The sequence below is a fragment of the Mastomys coucha genome, unplaced genomic scaffold, assembly GCF_008632895.1.
Source record: "Mastomys coucha isolate ucsf_1 unplaced genomic scaffold, UCSF_Mcou_1 pScaffold23, whole genome shotgun sequence".
NCBI classification, from domain to species: Eukaryota; Metazoa; Chordata; class Mammalia; order Rodentia; family Muridae; genus Mastomys; species Mastomys coucha.
Genome location: NW_022196906.1, coordinates 37,053,020 through 37,076,019, shown reverse-complemented (window position 1 = coordinate 37,076,019; position 23,000 = coordinate 37,053,020). Strand labels below are relative to the sequence as shown.

Genomic DNA, 23,000 nt, shown 5'->3' with positions numbered 1-23,000 from the left:
CAGATGCTGAGACTACAGGCATATACAACAACATTATGTTCATACTTCTTCAAACTCACTATCCTCAGACCCAGAGAGAATCAACAATTTGTCTAAAAAATAAAATAAAGGCCCAGGAATACAGCTTAGTGGTAGAGCATTTGTCTAGCCTGCGTGGGGTTTAATCCCAGTATTGGGAGAGGATATTTTATTTTATTTTTTTCTTTTAAAAATATATTTTTATTAGATATTTTCTTTATTTACATGTCATATGATTTCTCCTTTCCCAGTTTTCCCTCAAAAAAAAAAAACCCAAAAAACAACAACAAGAACAAACCCCTGTTCCCTCCCCCCCTTCCCCTGCTCGCCACTCCACCCTCTCCTGCTTACTGGCCCTGGCATTCCCCTACTCTGGGGCATAGAATCTTCACAGGACCAAGGGCCTGGGAGAGAATATTTTAAAGTTAAATAAAGATAATAGATGATATTTATATGGACTTCCATGTCCTTATTGCTCCTAAAGGTTATTAATGTAACCTTTTCAAATTTTGATAATAATCTAGGGAAGAGGCACTTCATCCGCCCCCATTCTGTGGATGAAGAAGGAGGCTTAGACTTAACTTGCCCAACTGCATATCAAGCGGAATTAATTTTAAAATTGAAATTAATCAAGCGGAATTAACTTTTAAAAAGTCTTCAAGTTTGTGCACACATGGGTGTGTTGTCCCTAGAGTCCAGAAGAGGGCGTCGGATCCTCGGAGCTAGCGTTAGAGGCAGCTGTGTGCATGGGTGCAGGACATGGACCTCTAGTCCTCTGCAAGAGCAGCCAAGGCTCTTAATTGTTGAACCATCTCTCCAACCCCTTACTTTTAAACCTCATGTTTATGCCCAGTTAGGGACAGTGCTAAAAAGAGATCAACGTAATTCCCAGGCTTAAGTACTTTTCTGACACTCAGTGTGCTTGTTTCACTATTCAGATTTAAGTGGGAGATCAAAGACGGTCATAGTAGGTGCGCAGTGCATACTTACTGAAGAGCCTGTTCCATCTCACAGATGGCAGAGTGGATCAGGATTTATTGAGATAGAGTACCAGGGGTTGAATTCAGGGCCTTGCGCCTTAGGCTAACGTTTCACCACTAAGAAGCCAGACACTCTCTACGTCTACAGCTCTACAATGATTTAAACAGACAACAAACGAGCGCCAACAAATCATCCTTCTCATCCCTATCCAAAGTAGGACCCTCCATCTTGCTTCCATCCTTGGCCCAGCATCCAATCTGCGCTCTGTCCTCCCAGCCAGCAGGTGCCCCTAGACCCCCGGCTCCTCCTCCGCGGCCGTCACCGCCTCGTCTCCCCCCTCCCTCTACAGCTTCCTGTCGCCGCGATCTGAGCCCTGGACTGTGGGCGCTCGGGCGCCGGAGGCTTCCCGGTGCGCTCCGCCAGGTAACAACGTTCGCCTGTGCCGGAGGGATGGGCACTGGCCTGCCCTTGGCGCAGGCGGGGAAGGAGCGGGCGGGCGGCCAGATGCGCGCGGGCTCCTCTGCCCCGGGGTGCCGGGGCCTCTCTACGCCAAGCTTTGGGCACCCGGCTGGATGCCTAGATAACGGTCCAGGGATGGGACGATCTGGGTTAGAAGTCGGGCGTGGTCGAGGAGTTGAGCACGTTCCCCACCCCTCAACCCCCACCCGGGGGATGCGACCTTGTTGCTGGCTCGGAGTCCCCTGCTGCAGCTCACCCGAGGCCCGGAGCCAGGCGCTCGCCCAGCGCCGCGGCTCTCTGGGATGGGGGAGCCGGGGCACTGAGCTTCGAGGGCCTGGGAACCTCCCAGACCCCACACCGGACACGAAGGCTCAAGGTCACAGAGCTGTGCCTGCCGTTTACAAATGCCTGCCTTTTTACTGGAGTGTTTGTAAATGGGCTACTGTTTTCTCTCTTGGGCCAGGGAATTAGGATTCAGAGAAGAGGACTCTAAAAATACTAATCGCCGAGTCCCAATCAGCTGATCCGCCTTACTGGCCAGTGACCCTGGCCTTTGAAAGGAAGTAAGAGGGACAGCGCTTTTCACTCGGGTACTTTGTATGTCTGGCCTTTACTCTGAAGATTGGCCTAGAAGTTTCAGAAAATGTGTCTTAGAACTGAATTGACCTCCCCCCCCCCTTCCCTAATTTTAGTTTAAACACATTCTTCAGGTTAAAGAGATTTCCCCACGTACAGGTTTCTGATGGACACCTACTGTTTTCTTGAATGGGAACCTGATTTCTCAGGAAAGCTGGACAAAACTTGCCCTTTGCCCAAGCCCTCTCCGGATAACATTCCTGGGAGTGGCTTGTGTATTGAGGGGTGTTGGTCTGCATTTGTCAGAAAAGGGTGAGCGGCTAAGTGCAGCCATGCAGAGAATTCCTGCAGAGATGAGAAGCGTACTTGACGTGTTTGGGATTTCTTTTCTTATTTGTACTTTCAACGGAGGAGCTAATGTATATTAATAAGGACATATCAGTCCTTTTTGGTGTCTCTTCTGTATGTCTAAAGTAACTCAGTGTTGATTATTGTTTAAATGTATTAGCAAAAATTCTAAAATGTAAGTTTTCTGACTTTACGGTCTATCTATCTATCTATCTATCTATCTATCTATCTATCTATCTATCTATCTATCTATCTATGCATTCATCTATCTATCATTTTGAAACCAGGTCTTACTGTGTAGCCCTATCAGGCCTGGAACTCTCTGTGTTGACCAGGCTGATATGCTCCTCTGAGCAATCCTCCTGCCTCTGCTGCCCCGGTGCTGGGATTATAGGCATTTATCAGCTACCTTGCTTCACTTTTAACTGAATAAATGCCTTAAGGATATTTTTGCATCTCAACATTTACTTAAAATCTTTTTGCTTCCTTGTTGATAAATAACAGGGTTGGGATGCCTTCCAAGATGTCTGGACTCTTTGTTTGACTCTCTATTTACATTTGCCTCAAGTTTTGATTTTGACTGATAAACCTATGACCCAAATCCAGACCGCTGCCAAATTTAGTTTCAGCTTAACCACATTAAAATGCCTGGTGTCATGTGACTTCTAGCAGAAACCAAAGTGGTAGTTATTTATTTATTTACTTATTTATGAGAGCTTTGCCTTTGTGTGCTTGAGTGTGTGCGCGCACACACACACACACACACACACACACACACACACACACACACACACGGAGGCCAGAGGTCAACCTCTAGTGGTATTCCTCAATCTCTGTCTGTCTACCTTGCCTTTTTTTTTTTTTCTGAGACAAGGTTTCTCTGTGTAGTCCTGGCTGACCTGGAACTCACTCTGTAGACCAGGCTGGCCTCGAACTCAGAAATCCACCTGCCTCTGCCTCCCAAGTGCTGGGTAAAGGAGTGTGCCACCACTGCCCAGCCTACCTGGCCTTTTGAGATAGGGTTTCTCAACAGGAATTCATCTGTCTCTATTTCCCCAGCACTGAGGTTACTAGCATGCACTGCCGTGCTTGGCTTTTTTTACATGGATTTGGAGCTCGAACTCAGGTTCTCAGGTTTACCAACTGAGTTCTCTTCACTCCCCTGTATGTGTGTGTGTGTGTGTGTGTGTGTGTGTGTGTGTGATTCTGGGGGATTGAACCTAAGGTGCCACATGTGAAAGGAAGGTGCCCTACCACTGAGCTATACCCCAAGTCTTTTCTCATTTGTTCTGTAAATAGCCCAGGCCGATCTTGAACCTGCTATGTAGACCAAACTGACTTTAAACTTGACATCCTCTCAACTCAGCCTCCTGAGTAGCATGGATTATAGGCACACACCACTATGCCTGGCTAGCTCTGGGATTTGTGAAGTGTGAGCACATTCCCAGATACATGTGCTTCATAGACCGTGTATCACTGTCCAAAGTAGGTAATCTCTGAAAGGTTACTATTGATAGATATTTGGTCATCATTAGTTGAGTATGGAGTTACCTTAAAGATTCAGGTAACGGTTGCTGGTTTCCAGGCCACAGCTTGCATCAGGTGGCAACATCAGATCTCTAGTGGGTATAGAGTTATAAACACAGCCACATTTACATAGAAAAGTTTTGGATTCATATGTAGTGAACAGTTTCAGTGCAGGCCCTGTCTTCATACTATTTTATAGTAGCAATTTAGGCATGTGCACAAAACAGGCAGCTTCTGTTTTCTTGGGGTACATTCTTTGTTCTCCTGGCTTTGGTCTTTTCTGTCATAGGATGGCAGTAGGTCTGTGTGTGCGGGTGCTGTGCAGCCTGGGTGGCTGGCTCTCACTCTATACATCTTTCTGCTGCCTGAATAAGCACCGAAGCTGTGAGTGGAGCTGTCGGCTGGTGACCTTCACCCATGGAGTCCTCTCTATAGGCCTGTCTGCTTATATTGGCTTCATCGATGGCCCTTGGCCTTTTACCCACCCAGGTAGGTAGAAGGGACATTAGAGATATTTCCTAAGAGATTTATGATTTAGGGACTTGAAAAAAAAATTAAAATTTGTGTAACATTAAAGAATAATTCCCATTCTAATAATTTGTATTGCAGTCCTCATTGTCAACTTTGAGATTGTGTAGGTCCAGGTTCTGCTTTTTGTAACCATTTTGTGCAGCGGGGGTTCTTTCCTTTTCTTGCTTTTTTTTGTTACTGGGGATTGAATGTAGGGCTATGAACATGTTAGACAATGTTCTATCACTTGGCTGTGAACCTGATCTCTTCTCTGTTTTCTTATCTATTTGTTTGTTTATCTATTGATCTATCTGTTTGGCTGTTTGTTTTTTGAGAGGGTCTCACTAAATTGACCAGGCTGGCCTGGCTACCCACTCTGTAGTCAAAGCTGGCCTTGAATTTACAATCCTCCTGCTTCGGCCTGCTGAGCAGCTGGGATCATAAGCTCGTACAACTTTGTTGTTGATTCCCCCCGCCCCACCCCCTTTAAGGCAGGTTCTTGTTTTATAGCCCAAGCTGGCCTCAAATTTGTAATCTTTCTATCAAATTGAAATGAAATAAATTCTTAAGTTTTATGTTTTATTTGAGGGTTCTTAGTGATCTCAAATATGTCAGGTCTTTGTCCTGCATGTTCTTGGACAGGAGGACACTCTACTTTGGAAATTCTCTCTGGAGTCTACTTTCAGGATGGGTTAGAGTTGCCAGTGTCTAATAACCTAATTCTCTAGATTAATAAATGAATATGACGTGTATGACAGAGTCGCTCAAGGGTCTGGAAACAGACCCGTAGATGGTTAAAAAGGAGAGAGTTAAATATTCACTGAAACAACAAAGTAAGTATTTTATATTCTTCCATAGGAAGGATGCTGTGGTTGAACAATCAAATCATTCATTGATGTCTTTGAAGTTTTATTACTATTTTATTGCTTTTCCTAATGGTCTTCTGAGACCGGGTCTTCCTGCCCAGGTTTGCATTGTGTTTACTCTGTAGACCCTGTCTGTAATCCACAGCCTTGGAGGCTGAACCAGGGAGACTGTTGAAAATTCCAGGCCAGCCTTACCTAGATAGCAAGTAGCAGGAAGACCCTGTCTCAAAACACAAAAATAAAAGCAAAACAAGAAGGCCACCATTTTAGATGCTAAGTTTGTTTGTTTGTCTTTTGGAGACAGGCTCTCAGATAACCCAGGTTGGCCCTGACTCCCTGTGTAGCCCAGGCTAGCCTTGCCCTGGTCCTTCCTCCACCACCTGAGCACTGAGATCATAAAGCTAGATTTTAGGTTTTGTTTTATTGTTATCATTTTTAAAAAGATTGAGTCTGTCACTGCTTTTGGCTTCTTTAATGGATCAGAAAGGTTTGAGAGACAGTGGCAGAAGACCCTATGCAGGAGGTCCAGTTGCTAGCCATGTTGTCTTCTGTCTTGATCTGTTTCAGGCTCACCGAACACACCTCTCCAAGTTCACGTTCTGTGTCTTACCTTGGGTTACTTCATCTTCGACTTGGGCTGGTGCATCTATTTCCAGTCTGAGGGTGCCCTGATGTTGGCTCATCACACACTGAGCATCCTGGGGATCATCATGGCCCTAGCACTTGGGGAGTCGGGTACAGAGGTCAATGCTGTTCTCTTTGGAAGCGAGATCACCAACCCACTGCTCCAGATGCGATGGTTTCTCCGGGAAACTGGCCACTATCACAGTTTCACGGGGGATGTGGTGGACTTCCTCTTTGTGGCTCTGTTCACTGGTGTGAGGATCGGTGTGGGTGCTCATCTCCTTTTCTGCGAAATGGTCTCACCCACCCCCAAGTGGTTTGTGAAGGTTGGGGGTGTGGCGATGTATGCTGTGTCTTGGTGCTTCATGGTGAGCATCTGGCGCTTTGCGTGGAAGAAAAGCATCAAGAAGTACCATGCGTGGAGAAGCAGACGGAATGAGGAGCGACAGCTAAGACACAATGGGCATCTCAAGATACACTAGTTAAGGCTTGGTCCCAGTCAATGGATTGGGTTGAATTGGCCATGGGACCAGGGTCAGAAAAAGCTGAGTTTATAGGGCTTAAAAAGCAAGCTTATAGAGAGAGCACTTAGGTTTTGAATAAGGGCTAAAGGTATGTTCATGACTTTGGTCAGTTTCTAGGCTAAGCATCTGCAGTCTTGAAACACCTACTCCTCTAGTGGTACTTGTACACCCTCAGTGATTGACAAGCAGAACTGTACAGTGATGAACACTGTCACTTGGTTTTGGGTCCCTGTCATTGGAGGCCTTGATATTCAGACAGCTTTGAAAAGAACTTGAGTCAAATCAGTGCTGTTTCTCGTTCTTTTGGAAATAACTCTTTCCCACACTTCCGGTTTCCATGAGACATTTTAAATATGTTCATCCCATGTGAAGGGAGGGACTCTCAGGAAAGGGCATAGGTTAGGCACTCAAGTGAATGGAAGCTGTTATGCCAAGAGGGACAGAACAGTAGGAGTGAAGCTAGCAATGGCAGGAACTTCTCACTGAGCCTCTCTTCACTGACTGTGTCAGAGGTTTCCAAGGACACCCTTGGCTTCTCCCAAGGATACCCCTGGCTTCCATGATTCATCATGAAGACTCGGGGCTTTCATCTATGACGATGAAAGGATACAGAGAAGCCTCAGCAAAGGGAAAAGGAACCTTTGCCAAAGCTCATGGGATCTAAGCACTAGCTTCTAGTCGCCTACTTGGATATACAGGAGTGATTCATGACAACACACAGGAAAGTCATCAAACACTCAGTGTTCCGAGCTTTTACGGCAATAGGTCATGTAGGCACCTTCTCAGTAGCACGAGGCAACATTCAAGATTCCACAAAGCAGTCATTTGTCATAAGCCATAGTGTTTCAGAAACAGTTTAGGAGCAGTGAGGCAATCTTAACAGTTTCTGGTGGGAGCCCTCTCCGACATTACAAGCAGGCTTTTGCAAGGACAGCAGCTCAGGATTCCTGTGTTAACTCTGTGTGCACAAAAACTGTAGAGCTAGTGCTTTGGATGCAAGATGAATGAGATGTGGGTAGATTTAGATTTACTTGGTCCAGTTGTACGGGTTCTGCCCTACCAGGAAAAGTATGCCAGTTCTCAGGGCTTTTGTGAATTAATCTGCTAGGCATGAGAGGCCATGGCTAAATTCCACGGGGATTTACCATGTGGATTCCACTGTACTTGAGATGGAGTTCAGGTTTCAGCTCCTGGTACATACTGCAAACTAGAACCAAAGATTTTAATGTATGTAATGGCCTTGGGCTATTTCCTTCCTTTCTTCCTACCTACCTTCCTTCCTTCTTCCTTTACCTCCTTCCTTTCTTCCTTTTTCTTTGTTTTAGGTAAGTTCCCCCCCCCCCCTTTAAATCACCTTTTCCCTTCTTCCGAGACACAGTCTTGTTTGTATAGATCCAGCTAGCCTTGAACTCTCTATTCTCTAGCTCAAGCTTCCTCAGTGCTAGGATTAAGTCCTGTGCCACCATGCCTGGCTCCAAAGTAGGGCTTTAATGGGGGAAAAAAGTGTTATCTGTTGATGTATTTGTTATCTTTACTATGTCATTTAGATCAATGGTGACTGGTTAATTCAGGTGGTAAGCCAGGAAATGGTGCTACTAAAGAAGCAAGGTTAAAGGTCAGAGAGTAGTGTCAGTCCATTCTATAGTCACTGGGGACACTAACCCAATGAGCAACATTAGCTGCAGAAACCAGTCATGGGGAAGGTTGGAAACATAGACATTCTTGCAAATGGAAAGATAGTTTTAACAGTGGGACCTTTAAGGTGACTGTTACATAGCTGAAGAGGTATCTTCTAGCTGTTGGGCTTTTGTTTTTGTTTTCTGGACAGACAGCACCACGCCCCCTTTTCTCTGATTTGTGTCCTGGATATGCTGGTGGTGTGTTCCTTTCCAGAAAAATTGTGGGCAGAACTGGAAACTGGGGAATGCTGATTTCAGCAAAAGCAGAGTCAAAAAGAGTGGCTTGGCACACAGGCATAAAGAAACAAAACAAAACTGGCTTTCGTATTTTGGCACCACGTAACCTGCTCCAGACCAGACAAGTGAGCAGGCTTAATCTAATACTGGTTCCTTTCTCCCTCCCTCCTCAGAAGTAAAGGATTGTGGATCTTTCTGTTTGAGGCAAACTCAAGGGAATGCCTGTAGGTTTTTATTTATTTTTTGATAACGACACCTGAACAAGTGATAAGCGGGGAGGAATTCCTCATTTCAGCTCCTCTTGATGGTCCAACTAGTAACTATGAGGAAATTCAGAGATTAGAAACCCCCGTGAAAATGACTCAGCAGTTAAGAGGTTGCCTGTTTTTACAACACAGGTAAATGAAGGGCAGATTAGTGTGCAATGTGTCCCCAGACACAAAAGGGAACACTCACTTGCATTTGAATTACTGTGTAATCATCCCTGATATTGCTCAAGAAAGATTTATATTTCAAAATGATTTGTACTAAATTTTATAAAAATAAAATAACTTTATATAAACCCAGAGTCTGCCTTCATACCTTTGTTGAGGTTTTGCCAAGGAAGAAAAGCCTCTGTCTTGTAGAAATGTTGACATCCATTCCTACTTAGTGGTGACAGTAATTTGCACTTTAGCATTAGTCATTCCTACTTTTTATATGGAAGATAGCAATCAGCACATAAGCAGAGCAGAAAATAGTTTGCCTAAAAGAGGAAGAATAATATTCTGACTTTACCACCTGTTTGAGCAGTTGCTCCCCCACTCCTACCCCCCGCCAGTGTTCAGTGTTTCAGGCATGCTAGACCAGTAGTCTACCACTGAGCTATGTCCTCATTCCTACTCCCCTTTTTAGAGACAGGGCTTTACTCTGTAGCACAGACTGGCCTGAAACTCACTACGTAGCCTGCCTCCGAACTCACAAGTCATCCTCCTACCTCAGCCTTCCAAGTGCTGGGAGTAAAGGTGTAAGGTACCATAACCAGCTAGACAGTGAGTGGATTTCTGATGCTTATAACAGTCCTGGATACAGCAGGTCTTTAATAAGCACATTGAAACAGTGAATAAGGATAAATGTGGCCTCGAGGATCTTCCACTGGAAACTGCATGTCCAGGGATTGGGTAACTGGTACCACCTTCCTAGGCTATGTATGACCTAGGGAAGTGGCCTTGGTTTGCTTGGCTCTATTGAAGGCAAGGTATACTCTTGAAGGTAGACTCTTAGTGGCACAGTTATAATGAGCCTTTCATCAGGATATTAAAAAAAATCAGAGCCTTGTGAGTGAGCAGAGATTTTCATCACTGAATCCTTTGCTGACCATCTTCTGAAAGCTTTCCCACAGCAAAATGCCTTCTTTGCTCACAGCTAGAACCTTGAGGCTGTTAAATTTGGAAAGATGTTGAAAACAGCTTGCCAAAAGGTTTTGTATGCAAGGAAGAGAAGGTGAACTAGGAAGTGTTCCCAGTTTGTTTCACTCCTGAAGCTTGAGCATTGAGGCAGACTGGAAAGGAAGATGGGAACTTAATTTTAAAATTCATGATTTGATGAGTCATCAGACCCTATTCACTTGATACTTGCACTGTGACATTATTAGGACAAGGGGGAAGAGGACAGTACACTCGAGAAAACTCAAGCAAGCGTGGGGAGAAGGTTCACGTTTTGTTTAGAGTATATAGATTTTTCAGAACTCTTTCTAACTATAGGTAGAAACAAGTGGAATCTTTGGGCTAGAATTGCCATGTTGGGGTTTACCAGCAGATGGCAACGTGTCCAGGTCCGATCGTTAGGAAAGTGGTTTGGAACTCCAATCTGCTTCTATTCTTTCCTAAAATAAACATTACAAAATTAGCTGGCTGTGCCCTGAACTTAAAAAAAAAAAAAAAAAAAAATCCAGTGAGAGAGTCATTTCAGGCTTCTGTTTATCTTTTCCCCCTTGTCCCCCATTCTAACGTCACCTTGAGCTCATGCATCTATTCAGGGATGATGATCCGATCCTTTCTCGAACTGTTGTGGGATGACTTAGAAACAGCATTATTAAGAGGTAATTGTTCCTCTCCACACCCACTGTTTATTAGATTTGATTTCCACAAAATGGCCGAAGTCTTTTCCCACCTACACGATTGACGCTCAGAAGACTGAAGAGGATTGTATAAAAGGAATAGCCACTTGTTTACAGGCAGAATTGGAGAACTGTATTGTGTCGTGGTACTTCACTTCCTCAGGGACAAATTTATTCAATCATAAAACTACATGGTTAGCTGAATGTCTCTACCCCATCGAAAGAGAAACCGGAAAACATTTGGGAACTCTTCAAAGGGATCCCTAGTGCTGTTTACCGGACAGATCTATTTCTTCTTCCATCTCTTTTCACAACAAGCTTATTAACTTGCCGTGGAAAGCACCATGCTTTCTCAATTTGGCAGATAATACAGTTCATTTTGCCAAGGCAAAACAGCCTAAAAGCAATATTTATATCAAGAACTCCTGGCTCAAGGGTGGGCCCAGATCCTTTCTCCACAGCCTCTTCTGGCCATCCCCCACCCACACCCCTCGGTGCTGGGGCGCTAGGCCAGCAGGTGCCCCAGGTGAGTGGCCCATCCCCAAACCTGTGTGTGTGTGTGTGTGTGCAGGTTTGCCTAACACCGTCCGGGCCAGTGGACCTGGGCTCGCATGCAGTCATCAAAAAGCATTTGACACCGGGAACGAATACATTCTCTTAAAGAATAAAAGTTTCCAGCAGGGAGTTCCGAAGACCCTCTAGATGTGAGCTCCTCGAGACTGAGGAATGAAATGGCTCCTCTGCTGTCCCGAGTGGAATCTACACTGTGGACTGCACGACGAGGGCATTCAAGGGCCAAGAAAGCAGCTGCTGGTGGCGGAGCAAGAAGCCGCCCGCTTCGCCACACAGAACTACTTTTTCGCTCCCCTCTATCCCCCGCGACAGTATTGCGCGGAAGTATCCTCTCAAGTTTGGCGAGACCGGGAAGCGGAGGGATCCCGGGTGAAGCGGCTTCCCGAAGTCCCAGGGAGAAGGGCCCAAAAAGTCGGCGGGGGAGGGGACGGCTCGGCGCGCTCCAGTCGCGCCGGGCCGAGGGGACAGAACCGGAACCGGAACCCGCGCGCGCGCCCGCCCGCCCGCAGCGGTCGCCAGGCTCGTCACCGCCGGCGGCCCCCTCTACCCTGTGCGCGCTCCCGTGAGCGCCCCTGAGACCCGGCGAGCGGCCCTGCGCACCGAGCCTCCGCCGCTGCCGCTGCTGCTCGGGGGCCGGGCTTCCGGGCCGGGCCGGGACCTCCCGCTCCTCGCGGGAGCCGCCGCCTACCAGAGCGTCGGGGAGGAGCCGCCGTGCCACTGCGGAAGAAGCTCCCGGGCCTCCGAGGGATGGGGAGCTGCCCCGGGCGCTGAGACGGGGTCCCTGTCAGCGCGGCGGCCAGAGCCGGGTGGGGGCGGCGCGGAGCAGCTCAGGGCCCTCGGCCCGGGAACATGGGGCGGCGCGAGCCCAGCGCGGGACGGCGTGAGACGCGGCGGAGGCTGCGGCCACGAGTGACCCGCAGCCCCAGATAGAGCGGGGACCCGAGGGCCGGGCCCAGCCGACTCGGGACAGGAGCCGACGCCCGTCCCTGAGCCGATCCGATCCTGCCTGCCCTAACCCGGGAGGGATCCGGGTTCCCGTCCTACGGCTCGGGACTTCCCTCTGTGACGAAGTTTTCTCCCCGTGCCTTGCTGAGGATCGTTCTTAGTTCTTGAGCTCGTCTTGTGGCCGACTTGCTCGGTTTGTTTGAGGAGATAACTTGTTTTGCTTCAGCCCGCATCCCCTTTCCTTGACCCCTTCCAATCGGATGTTCTAGATGACTGAATGGAGTTTTGAGTTGGACTTTTGTGTCCCTGCCGAAATTGGGCCTGATCCCAGAGCACTGGGGGTGGGGTGTGGAGGTGTTACTGTAAAATGCAAGTTGGATAAAAAGAAGACCTCTCGCCAAGGGCCCCAATGAGTGGCACACAGTCTACTATCACGGACAGGTGGGTATGAAGTTCCTCGGTCGCTAACCTTCCCTGGATTCGGTCCCACGCAGCAGGGGAGTCGGTGATTGCAGATTTGCCTTCAGCTAGTGCAGTTGACAGGCATAGGAAAGAAGGTTGTTTCGGAGCTGTGCAATTAGTCTAGGGTTGCTGCCAAGTTATCCGGTTGATTGAATTTGGAAATGCAGTTTTTTTGGGAGAGAAACTTTCCCCCATATTCTCAGAGGAAATGAAGGAAAACCATGATTGTGGTTTTCTGTCGGATGCATTAAGATTTGTGTACTCATTTTGGAACCAGAGGGAGGTCATTTTGGGTGAAGGTCAGAGCTTGAGTTCGGTGGGTATTGGTGCATCATCGGTTGGATTCCTGTACTGTGGTAGTTCTACACTCTCAATTTTAGGAGTTTCTGTCTGTGAACTTAATTTTCATCCTGCTGCATGGTGATTTGTGACTCTGATCTCTTTTTACGTGTTGACCTGCACAGTGTTTAATTATTAATTACCTAATTTTCCAGAATGTTGACATTACCAGTAAATCACGGGTTCTTGCTGGGGACAGTTTCCAGGAGCTAAAGGAAATGAGGGAAAATCATGGGGCCTGCTTCTAATTATTCTTTTTTTACATCCCATCTTTCAGAAGCCCTAGCATTTAAAGATGTAAACTCTAGTTCTGGTTTAGGCATGGCAGGTGGATCTTGTTTGTTAATCGGGGACACGGTGTGGTTTGTAGAGTACGTAGTCCAAGTGTAGTTCTTTGACTTAAGAGATCTTTTGAGTTCTTTTTAGTGAAAGCAAGTTGGTTTCTTTAGAATATTTTATTTCTGAACTTAATTATGACATTGTATATTACTTCCAAATTTTATCTTTTTTTTTTTAAGTCAACCTTCAAATTGTTGTCATAAAACAAAACAAAACAAGTAATTGAAGCAGAAGGCCGAAAGTCTTCAAGAGCAACAGTAGTGCCCCTTCGGAAAGCAGTTTAGTTTCCTAATGAGAGAGTCTCACCCGATTGTGCGACTCATTTGTTGATTTTTAAAGGGGCCAAATTGCATTATCATACCATAACAGCTTCTCCAGAGACAGAGCTTCCTTTTCCTGTTGATGCTTTCCAGTGTCACATGAGTGTTCACCTAAGAGATGCCCTAAATATTTAAAGTCCTTCTGTTTATCCTTTGTTTGCTTTGTTGGGCAGGGTTTCATTTCAGTTTTCCTGCTAAATACAATGTACTTGTGTGTAGAGACAGTTGTCACAGGTCTTCCTGCTGTATGTACCACCCTGTCCCCTCTCCTTTCCAGACGTTTGGCTTCTGAGAAATCACTCACAGGTGTCCAGATAATTGTTCTGCTGGTTCATTCAGTTCTTGCCTGTCAGTTGAGCCTATAGTTAAGCAGACTTACCAGAAACTGATGTAGTCCTGGTTTTCATTAAGATGTTGCAGAGTTTAATTTGTAGAAACAGAGTTGAGAGTCATTGAATCATTCCCCACAAAAGTCACACAAAAGCACCCATGGAAGGATTTTTTTTTCCCTCCCTAGCTTTGTTTCTCAGGGATTTTTGTTCTCTTTCTGGTATATAAAGACATTGGACATAAACATTGAATTTTTTTTTTAAAATAACTTAATTCATCATAAACATGCAGAAGTAAAAGTACAAAAATAAATCTTAAAAAAACCCATGCCTGCAGGTATGTGCACCTGGGATAGAGGAGGCTTTAGGATCCCATGGGTGCTGCCTATCCTGGGTGCTGGGTATCTAACTTGGGTCCTCTGCAAGAGCAAGAACAGCATGTGCTCTTAACTGTCGTGCCATCTTTTAAACCCTCCCTCCCCCCATTTTTTTCTTGCGTGTATCTGGCTGTGTGTATCATGGCAGTCCTCTCCCTGCTCCCTGCTGGATTCTTGCTCTTAGATATTTATGTGAGAACAGTGGATACACATTCTATGAAGTCAGTTTGTATTGGCCTCCCTTCCTCCAAGGCAGGCTTTCTCTGTGTAGCCCTGGCTGTTCTGTCTCTAGACAAGGCTGGCCTCAAACCCAGAGATCCATCTGCTCTGCCTTCTGAGTGCTGGGATCAAAAGTGTGCACTACCGCTGCCCAGTTTTTTTTTTTTTTAATATTATTTATTTAATGTATATAAGTACACTGTAGCTGTCTTCAGACACACCAGAAGAGGGCATCGGATCCCACTACAGATGGTTGTGAGCCACCACGTGGTTGCTGGGAATTGAACTCAGGACCCCTGGAAGAGCAGTCAGTGCTCTTAACTGGGGAGCCATCTCTCCAACCCAAGTGTTTCATCTTTTAACATAGGGAAAAAAGTTACATTGGTAAAAGGAAGCAGTCTAAATATGTTAATGCTTTGTGGGGCTTAGGCCTAAATAACTTCTCCTCACAAACCTCTGCTGTGTTGCTTCAGACAACTGAGCTATGTAAAAAATAAGGTCCTGGAAAGTTTATTTTAAAACTGATTGAAATCCTGTTCTTTGTCTGGCACTGGAGTTTGGTGGCTTTTTTTTTCCCCCCCTTTAAAAAGAGAATTACTAGGTGACCACTGCCCTTTTTTTTTTTTTTTTTTTTTTTTTTTTTTTTCTTTCTGAACTTACTCTGTAACTGTAAAGCCGCTTTTCTCTTCAGGAGAGTAGTAGGTCCTGGTTTGAATATATGTTGAAGTGAGATCTGGAAGTACTGGGTTAGTAATACTCATGCAGAGTGCCTTAGCAGAGTTCTTCCTACAGACTCCAGCTTCTTCTCAGCCCTATGGACATGTCTTCTCACTGACTTAGTGAGCAGCAGATAGATTTTTACCAATCCTAGGACAGTTGGCAAATTAATAGTGCCAGTGCAGCTTTTCCAAGACCCTTTAAAGTTTGAAGTACTGTATGTGGCGTGGCTTTGCTGTGTAGCGTGTGCAAGCCACCAGAGCAGCTGTGTGAGCTGGAGTTCTTTCATTGTGGTGCTTTTGACTACAGAGTCTGTCTGTCCTCAGTGGAAATCAGACTGGCTGGTTTTGGGCGTTGTTCTGTTTTGCAGTTTGTGGCAGGCGACACATGGCTGAACAAGATAAGAAGGGTTTTATTCTTGTGTTAGGGACGTGCTGGGGCTGGGATGGAATTCAGTTCTGTTTAGGCTCTGATTGGTCACTTTGGATACTCAGAACTCTGTTACATCCTGTTATTATTTTGCAGTTAGATTCATGCATCCATTTGCTCCTCTTTTTTCTTTCCCTTACTTTTTTTTGGGGGGTGGGGAGTGATTTTCGAGACAGAATTTCTTTGAATAGCCCTGGCTGTCTTGGACTGGTTTTGTAGATCAGGTTAGCCTGGAATTTACAAGAGATCTGTCTGCCTCTGCCTCGGGATTGCTGGGATTAAAGGCGAGTGACTACCTGGCTAAGACTGCTGTTTTTATATATATAGTGTACCTGAAAAGCACTTTTTTAAAAAAAGATTTATTTATTTTATTTTGGTTTTTATTTTAAATATTTTATTTATTTTGGGTATTTTGCCTGCATCCAAAGATATGTGTACCAGATGTATGCTTGGTGTGATGGATCCCCTGGAACTGGACAATTGTGAGCTGCCATGTGGGTGCTGGGAATTGAATCTGGGTCCTCTCGAGGAGCAGCCAGTGCTCCTAACCACTGAGTCATCTTTCTAGGCCCTGAAAAGCTTTTTAAAATTAAGTATTTTATGGTTGCTTGCTTTGTAACTACTATGAAGCCAGAAGACTCAAAAAGTGATGTGTCTAATTGCTGCTTTCCCCCCTACATTAATGGGTCTATTTAGCCCTAAAATATCTTAATAATTTTTAGTGTTCTGTGGCTTGCTTGTTTCTATCTCGAGAGTGGCAGATACTGTGGTGATTGACATTTAAGAAGTATATGGGAGAGAATGTTTTTTCAATGAACCCAGTGAATGATTTCAGAGTAGATTCTGTTAACAGCAAGTTTTCAGGGTGGTACAGCTGGGAAAGTCCACAGGGTCTTCCTTGAGATGAATGGACTTTGTTTTGTCTGGGGCTTACAGATCTTGCTGTTTTTGGTTTATAGATTGACACGTGTTTGGTGTGTTGGCATTTACTCAGTACTGAATTTAGCTTTAAGCTGACTTTTAAGTAGCTTTAAGTGAACACAGAAGCCTGTAACTTTATATCCATATACACAGCTATCAGGCATATTTCTTTTTTTCTGCCAAAGTGGTCTTATAGTTCTTCTAGTTAATAACAAAGTAAGCAGCCTCCCCACCCCTTTGGGGTTGTATGTTATTTTCAAGGTCATTATCTGTAAGATTGAATTCTTTGTAACATTTTCTTATAAAATGAATCCATTTCAAATACTGACTTGACACTGAGAATAAGGAGTATCACACTTCCAACTATATAATATCTTGTCTTTTCTAAGTTCTCAATAAAATCCTGATTCAGCCGGGCAGTGGTGGCACATGCCTTTAATCCCAGCACTTGGGAAGGTAGAGGACACTTGGGAGGACACTTCTCAGCCCTATGGACATGTCTTCTCACTGACTTAGTGAGCAGCAGATAGATTTTTACCAATCTTAGGATGGTTGGCAAATTAATAGTGCCAGTGCAGCTTTTCCAAGACCCTTTAAAGTTTGAAGTACTGTATGTGGCGTGGCTTTGCTGTGTAGCGTGTGCAAGCCAAGTACGTGTCCTCCCCCACCTCCCCACCCCCTACTATTTGTATTTATACTGCAGTGTTAACATGTTTACACCATAGATCATAGACACAGTGGGATGTTTTATAGGTTCTCCACAGGTGATTGGAGGGATCTTGGGCATGGTTGTCTGACAGTTACTAGAAGTGCTGCCTGGTGGCTGGGACTCCTGATCAGTCAGAGTGCTTGGGTTCCTCCTCCAGCAAGGCAGGACACATGGGTCTTACTGCGTAATTACTTATCTCTTAGAAGTGGACTGTGCTGTTGTTTTTAGGACTAAGAGGCGTACCTTAGTTTTGTCTCATGTGTTAAAATTTGGATTTGATGATTTAATTTACGTGGAGATAAGATCCCTTCTCTCAGCCGGGCTGTGGTGGCGCATACCTTTAATCCCAGCACTTGGGAGGCAGAGGCAGGCGGATTTCTGAGTTCGAAGCCAGCCTGGTCTACAGAGTGAGTTCCAGGACAGCCAGGGCTATACAGAGAAACCGTGTCTCAAAAAACAAACAAACAAACAAAGATCCCTTCTCTTAATTAGGAGTCTTCAGAATAGTGATATAACTAATTCATCTTCTTTTGAATAAAATATTCTTCCATGTATACAGTGATATTGCATGATAGTATAATTTTTAATATTTATAATGTTTTTTAATTTGGTGTATGGTAGATCATATTTTCATTATTTATATATACTTTAAGGCAACTCATAATCAAGTCAAGCTTATAAAACTGAAACAAGCAGACATCATCATCATCATCATCATTATCATTATTATTATTATTATTATTATTATTATTATTATTATTATTATATGTTTTACTTGTGCTACTGCTGAAACCAAAGGTGTAGTATGTTAGGCAGACCTTTAGACCTTTAATCTGGATTTTCTGGATTTAAGATGTCATTATCATCATTATTAAATTAATTAATTAAATTTTATTTTGAGACAGGATTTCTCTCTGTAGCCCTGGCTGTCCTGGAACTTGCTCTATAGACCAGGCTGGCCTTAAAGTCAGAGATCTGTCTGCCTCTGTCCCTGGAGTGCTGGGATTAAAGGCAGTCACCACCAGTGCCTGACTTTCTTTTTTTAAACCACAAATTATTTTCTTTTTACATATATTATGTTTTTCTGTTTGTTCACCATTGTTTAGCAGCTTTTCAACCTCACCAGAAAAAAAAAAAAAGAATAGGGTATTTTTTCTTACAGGATGCTTTCTTCCTGGTCCCTTATCTGTGCTAACTTTAAATATCTCTAGAGAATAAAGCTTTTGTCACTTCCTCAGGAGACTGAACAACAAACTGACAGGGCTTGTAGTCAGGAAGCTGTTCCTGATCTTCAGCTCCAGCTTTTCTTTTAAGTCGTCCTGGAAACTTGTGCATTCTTGCTGTACCAGGTTAGATGATGCTTTTCTGCCATTTTGAGCTTGCATGCCTGTAATGGTTCACGTGGTTAGTGGCTGCTTTCTTTCTGGCTCTCCTCCCCTTACTTAGTCTTTGTTTAGCTGAGTTATGTTTTCTCTTGTTCCATTGTCTAAATGTCAGTCTGTCTCTCAATATTTTATTAGCTTTGCCTGACTTACTCTCCTAGTACAGTTCTTAGTTGGTCTCCTGGTACAAAATGTGATATTCTATATGATTCATATTCTAGAGAAGCAAGTTCCAACTTATTTTTACTGTGATTTTGAGTTCTTTGATTTTTCTCCAGGTATAGCCCGAGCCCCAAAATTGCAGGTAGAGAAAGATTCTCAGAAAAAATTTAGAGAGGTAGATGTGTGCATGAGTGTGTCTATAAATTTTGTACTGGGGATAAATTGATGGCCTCAGGCTTGCCGGTTGAATATTCTCTGGCTCCATGTTTATGGTAAAATGTATGTAAGAGATTGTGGCAGCCAAATGAAACAAACATATATAAACAACACAATTATCAAATCAGCTACTTAAACAACTACTCATGTTTTAGAAGACTTCTTTACAAAGTGATTCTTTCAAATGTTTTTCCCTTAGTACATCAAAAAGTAGAATACAGAAATGCTGTCAGGAGCCTTTGCTGAGTCAAAGTTCCTCAGAAGTGAAGACAAAGTATCACTGGGGTCAGTGAGGAGATGCAATTGTAGCTTAGAGGTAAGATGGTAAGAGGCATCTGGAAATCGTTCTTCTCCTCAGTGGCTTGTTTCAGTCCAGGTTACTTAAAATGTTAAAAAAAAAATCTTTATGTCATCATATCAATTTTAAGAAATAGCTCTGCAGTACTTGCTTAGTAGTAATTTCCTGGTAGAATTGATTACTATTAAAATTTAAATAATACCTTGTTCTGGCTGGAGAGGTGGCTCTGGCTAGAAGTGTGTACTGCTCTTGTAGAGGACCCAAGTTCAGTTCCCAGCACTCATCAGGAGGCTCTTAACCTGTTGCAGGTCCAGTTCCATGGGGATGAGTTGCCCCTGGCCTCCACAGGCACCTGCACTCGCATCCAGGTGTACATGTAATTAAAAATGTAATAAAAATGCATCTCAGAAAACTATTTACTTTCTTGTGTTTGGGAGAGTTATTACTCATGACGAGCTAGCGACAGAAGAAAAAGTGTGTTTCAATTACTATATGATATCTAAGATTAAAGAACTCTTTAATGTTTTATTAGTAGGATTTCTTTGATACTTATTTAATCTAGTATTATTTAAGTAGATATCCTTGATCTTTTGGGTTTTGCTAGTAAGTTTTGAAATTGGAAAACACCAGTTTTATGTTTTTGACCTAGAATGTCTGAAGTTTCAGAGGTACCGTGTGTGAGCTGTTTTTGAGGTGCTTGTGGGGCAGGCACCCGGGACTCTGTAGATTTTGATCTTGTAGAGTGGTAGATGGTGGTGCTAAGGGTCAGCTGTTCTCAAAGTGCTTTCCTATGTGTTTTTGACTCTTAGTAGAAGAAGCACATTATGGTTCCTGTATTAAACTGACATGCCTCAGTGCAGCTGTGAGTTCAGACTCATAGCCTGAATGATTTTTAATGAATTCAAATGCTGATTCGTGGTTTTTAAAAAAAGTCCTAGTCAGGCCTGGGTGGCTTCCTTGTGTTTAGAGACAAGCAGATCTAATAGCCAGGGGGAAAAAAGTCTTTCTGGCTTGGGACTGTAATAGTAGTCACACAGCAATTACAAATGTGTAAGAGAATATGGTAGTGGCACATGGCTCTAATTCCAGCACTTGGGGGCTAAGGCAGAAGAATTTTGAGTTCTGGATCAGCCTGGGCTGGATAGTGAGATTGTATCTCAAAAAAAGAGAAGGAAGGGAGGAGGGGGAACCAACTTACAGTTAGCCACTGATCACACAGCTTCTTATTTTGACACTATAAAGTATATTGTAGTTACTAAAGATACTAGTTTTAGGCTATAATTTTACATAGTATTAAATATAAAAGCTGCCTTTCAGGTTGTATAATTAATAAAGAGAATTTTTGTAGATCTTCCATGGATTCAGAAAATGTCCATTATTATGTAAAAGCCAGATGATCTGAAGGCATTAACTTTGAAATTGATCACTTACTGCAGACAGTACCCACTAAAAGGGTACAGTGCCTCCAAAGGTACATAAATAGTGTAGTACAAGCATGCTTTCTTGTAGATTTTTAGATGGGTTATGAGTCTTTCCTGTGTCAACACACATGCTGATCTGCTGTGGTTTGCCTGATGTCTCTGTGGCTTTCTCACCGGAAGTGGTTCTTGTGGGTGAAGGTCTGGTCTTCTTGGAGATTGTTGGTGGCACATGCACTGACAGCTTATTTCCTGTTTTATTGGTTGCTTGGGCTAGACTTCGCAGGGTGACTGCTCCTGAGGGGTATCTGAGTGTTTTGTGAAAGAAGGATATCTGGTTGCAATGTTGTATAACACCCATATGTCAGGTGATGCGAAGGTTACATTGATGTTTATAAAGTACTTTGAGAGTCTAGGATATAAAGTGCAGGCATTATTTCTAATTTTATTTGCAGGTTATTGCAATGTTCAGACATTACTTAGCTGCAGTAAAAACATGTTCATGTAATACAGTGTTATTCTGCCAAAGTTGATTTTTGTAGTCATTCAAGTGGTTTTTAGTCACCACAAGAGTCATAGTTAGAATTTTTCCTTTCTGGGACTGGGGAGACGGCTCAATTGGTAGAGTGAGGACCTGAGTGTGGATCCCTACCCACCAGTGTAAAAGCCAGGGGGGCTGGCACAGTGGTAGTCTGTAGCCCCAGTACTTGGATGGGGTAGAGACAGGCAGATCTCTGGAGTTCATTTGTCAGCCAGTGTAGGCAATGAGTGAACTCCAGGTTCAGTAACACATCTTGTTTCTGGGCTTCCAAAATAGCATAGTGGGTAAAGGTGCTTGTCACCAGCTTTTGAACCCACATGATGGAAGGTAAGAACCACATCCCAAGAGTTGTCCTCCAGCCTCCACATGAGTGCCATGGCAACTCGGGCTTATCCACACCAGCACTGTAACACTCACTCATACTTCCCTAGTGCTGTGACTCTCGTGGGTGTGCAAAATGCATGTGCACGAGCACACATACATGCAGGTGTGGCAGAGATAGCAAGAGACAGTGACTATTATGAGTTCATACCATAAAGTCATCTTCCTGCTCTTTTACCTCAATTTCCACCTCTCCATTGGTTTTCAGACACACTACTTAGAAATAACTGTATTTTAAACCTGTTACTGTTGTGGAGACAAGGTCTTGCTGTGTGTATGTATATGTATGTGTCTGTGTATGTGTATATGTATATGTGTGTGTGTGTGTATATATTTATATTCCAGAGTAATCTTGAACTCAGAATCCTCTTGTCTCTGTGTCCAGAGTGTTGAAGTTAGAAGTGTACCACCACTTTTAGTTAGTTTAACTCCATCCTTTGCTTTTAGAAATACTACAAAAACACAGCAACTTATCATTTAATGTTCTGTGCATCTGTCCTGAAGTGCTAGGTGTCATCTGTCTTACTCAGGATTGCAGTATCAGATATGGAGTGCCTGCACCATTACTTCCTTGGTCTTATTTTGGAACCTGGCTTCAGGAACATTACTGTTTGAAATTCATGGTTACTCTGTCAGAGAGAAAGGAGAAGGACATTCATGGATGCACATGCTGACTTTTTGTTTGTTTGTTTGTTTGTTTGTTTGGGACAGGGTTTCTCTGTGTAGCCCTGGCTGCCCTTGGAACTGGATTTATAGACCAGGCTGGCCTCAAACGTCAGAGATCCACCTGTGTCTGCCTTCTGATTGCTGGGTCTAAAGGTGTGCACCACCACACCTGGCTGCATATGATGACTCTTAAAGCTTTTGTTCAGTCACGGGTACATGAGATTAGCTCATAGGACATAGGCTGGGACAAAGTAAGGTTCATTATCAGTGGGGTAGGGATATACTCTTCTGCAGGTGGCATTGGAAGGCATGTGGTTACTGGTAAGGCATGTGTAATCTTTGTAAGGAAGGACTATGGGGGCTGAGTAAATGGGGACAATAACACAGTCTAGCACAGGAGGTGCTCAGTACACGCTTATTCTATAGGCTCTTTAGCATATGGGACAGACTTACTAACATACAGAGTGTTACTTTAGCCTATGTGTTCCTGTTAGCAGCTTCAACACTGATCAGTGTCTTGGTTTATCTCTTTCCTTGCCTCTCCTCATGGGGTTTTAGTGAAGCCTCTGGATATCCTGATATCACCAGTAAATATCTCACTGAGATTCCATGTAGTTTGGACTATGACTTCTTGTATTATATCCTCATTGTTTAATGGTTAGACAGTGGTACTGAGAAGTCTAGAGTGCTGTCAGTTGGAGAGGATGTTCATGGAGTGTGTAGAGTTTGACAGCCAGATCTTGATTTCATGGAGTGTTTCTGGAGGAGGTTTGCAACAGGTTCTACATTTCTAACCTTGTATTTACTCAA

At 44.0% G+C, this 23,000-nt stretch overlaps 2 protein-coding genes across 5 annotated transcripts in view; both read left to right on the top strand.

Moving 5' to 3' along the window:
- The first annotated feature begins 1,225 nt into the window (after window positions 1–1,225).
- Tlcd5 (TLC domain containing 5) lies at window positions 1,226–8,917 on the top strand. 3 transcript variants are annotated; one of them, XM_031344559.1, is made up of 3 exons: window positions 1,226–1,422; window positions 4,284–4,398; window positions 5,853–8,917. In XM_031344559.1, exon 3 carries the CDS (start codon window positions 5,957–5,959, stop codon window positions 6,389–6,391), a length of 435 nt encoding a protein of 144 aa, XP_031200419.1. In that variant the 5' UTR covers window positions 1,226–1,422; window positions 4,284–4,398; window positions 5,853–5,956; the 3' UTR covers window positions 6,392–8,917. The 3 variants fall into 3 exon arrangements, with proteins under 3 accessions (XP_031200419.1, XP_031200417.1, XP_031200418.1); XM_031344557.1 differs by having other exon boundaries at window positions 4,199–4,398; XM_031344558.1 differs by lacking the exon at window positions 4,284–4,398.
- A 2,769-nt stretch (window positions 8,918–11,686) lies between these two features.
- Window positions 11,687–23,000, top strand: part of Arhgef12 (Rho guanine nucleotide exchange factor 12) — a 142,529-nt gene continuing 131,215 nt past the window's right edge. For both annotated transcript variants that reach the window (XM_031344555.1, XM_031344553.1), the window contains exon 1: window positions 11,687–12,406. In XM_031344555.1, coding sequence (XP_031200415.1) covers window positions 12,375–12,406 — 32 coding nt within the window. In that variant the 5' untranslated portion in view covers window positions 11,687–12,374. The remainder of the gene's footprint in view (window positions 12,407–23,000) is intronic.

What these genes read in the sequence shown, in the direction of transcription:
- Tlcd5 (XM_031344557.1), top strand. Translation starts at nt 4,200, where the DNA reads ATGGCAGTAGGTCTGTGTGTGCGGGTGCTGTGCAGCCTGGGTGGCTGG. An exon ending in TTGGCCTTTTACCCACCCAG is followed by an intron (nt 4,399 to 5,852) that starts GTAGGTAGAAGG and finishes GATCTGTTTCAG; the next exon opens with GCTCACCGAACACACCTCTC.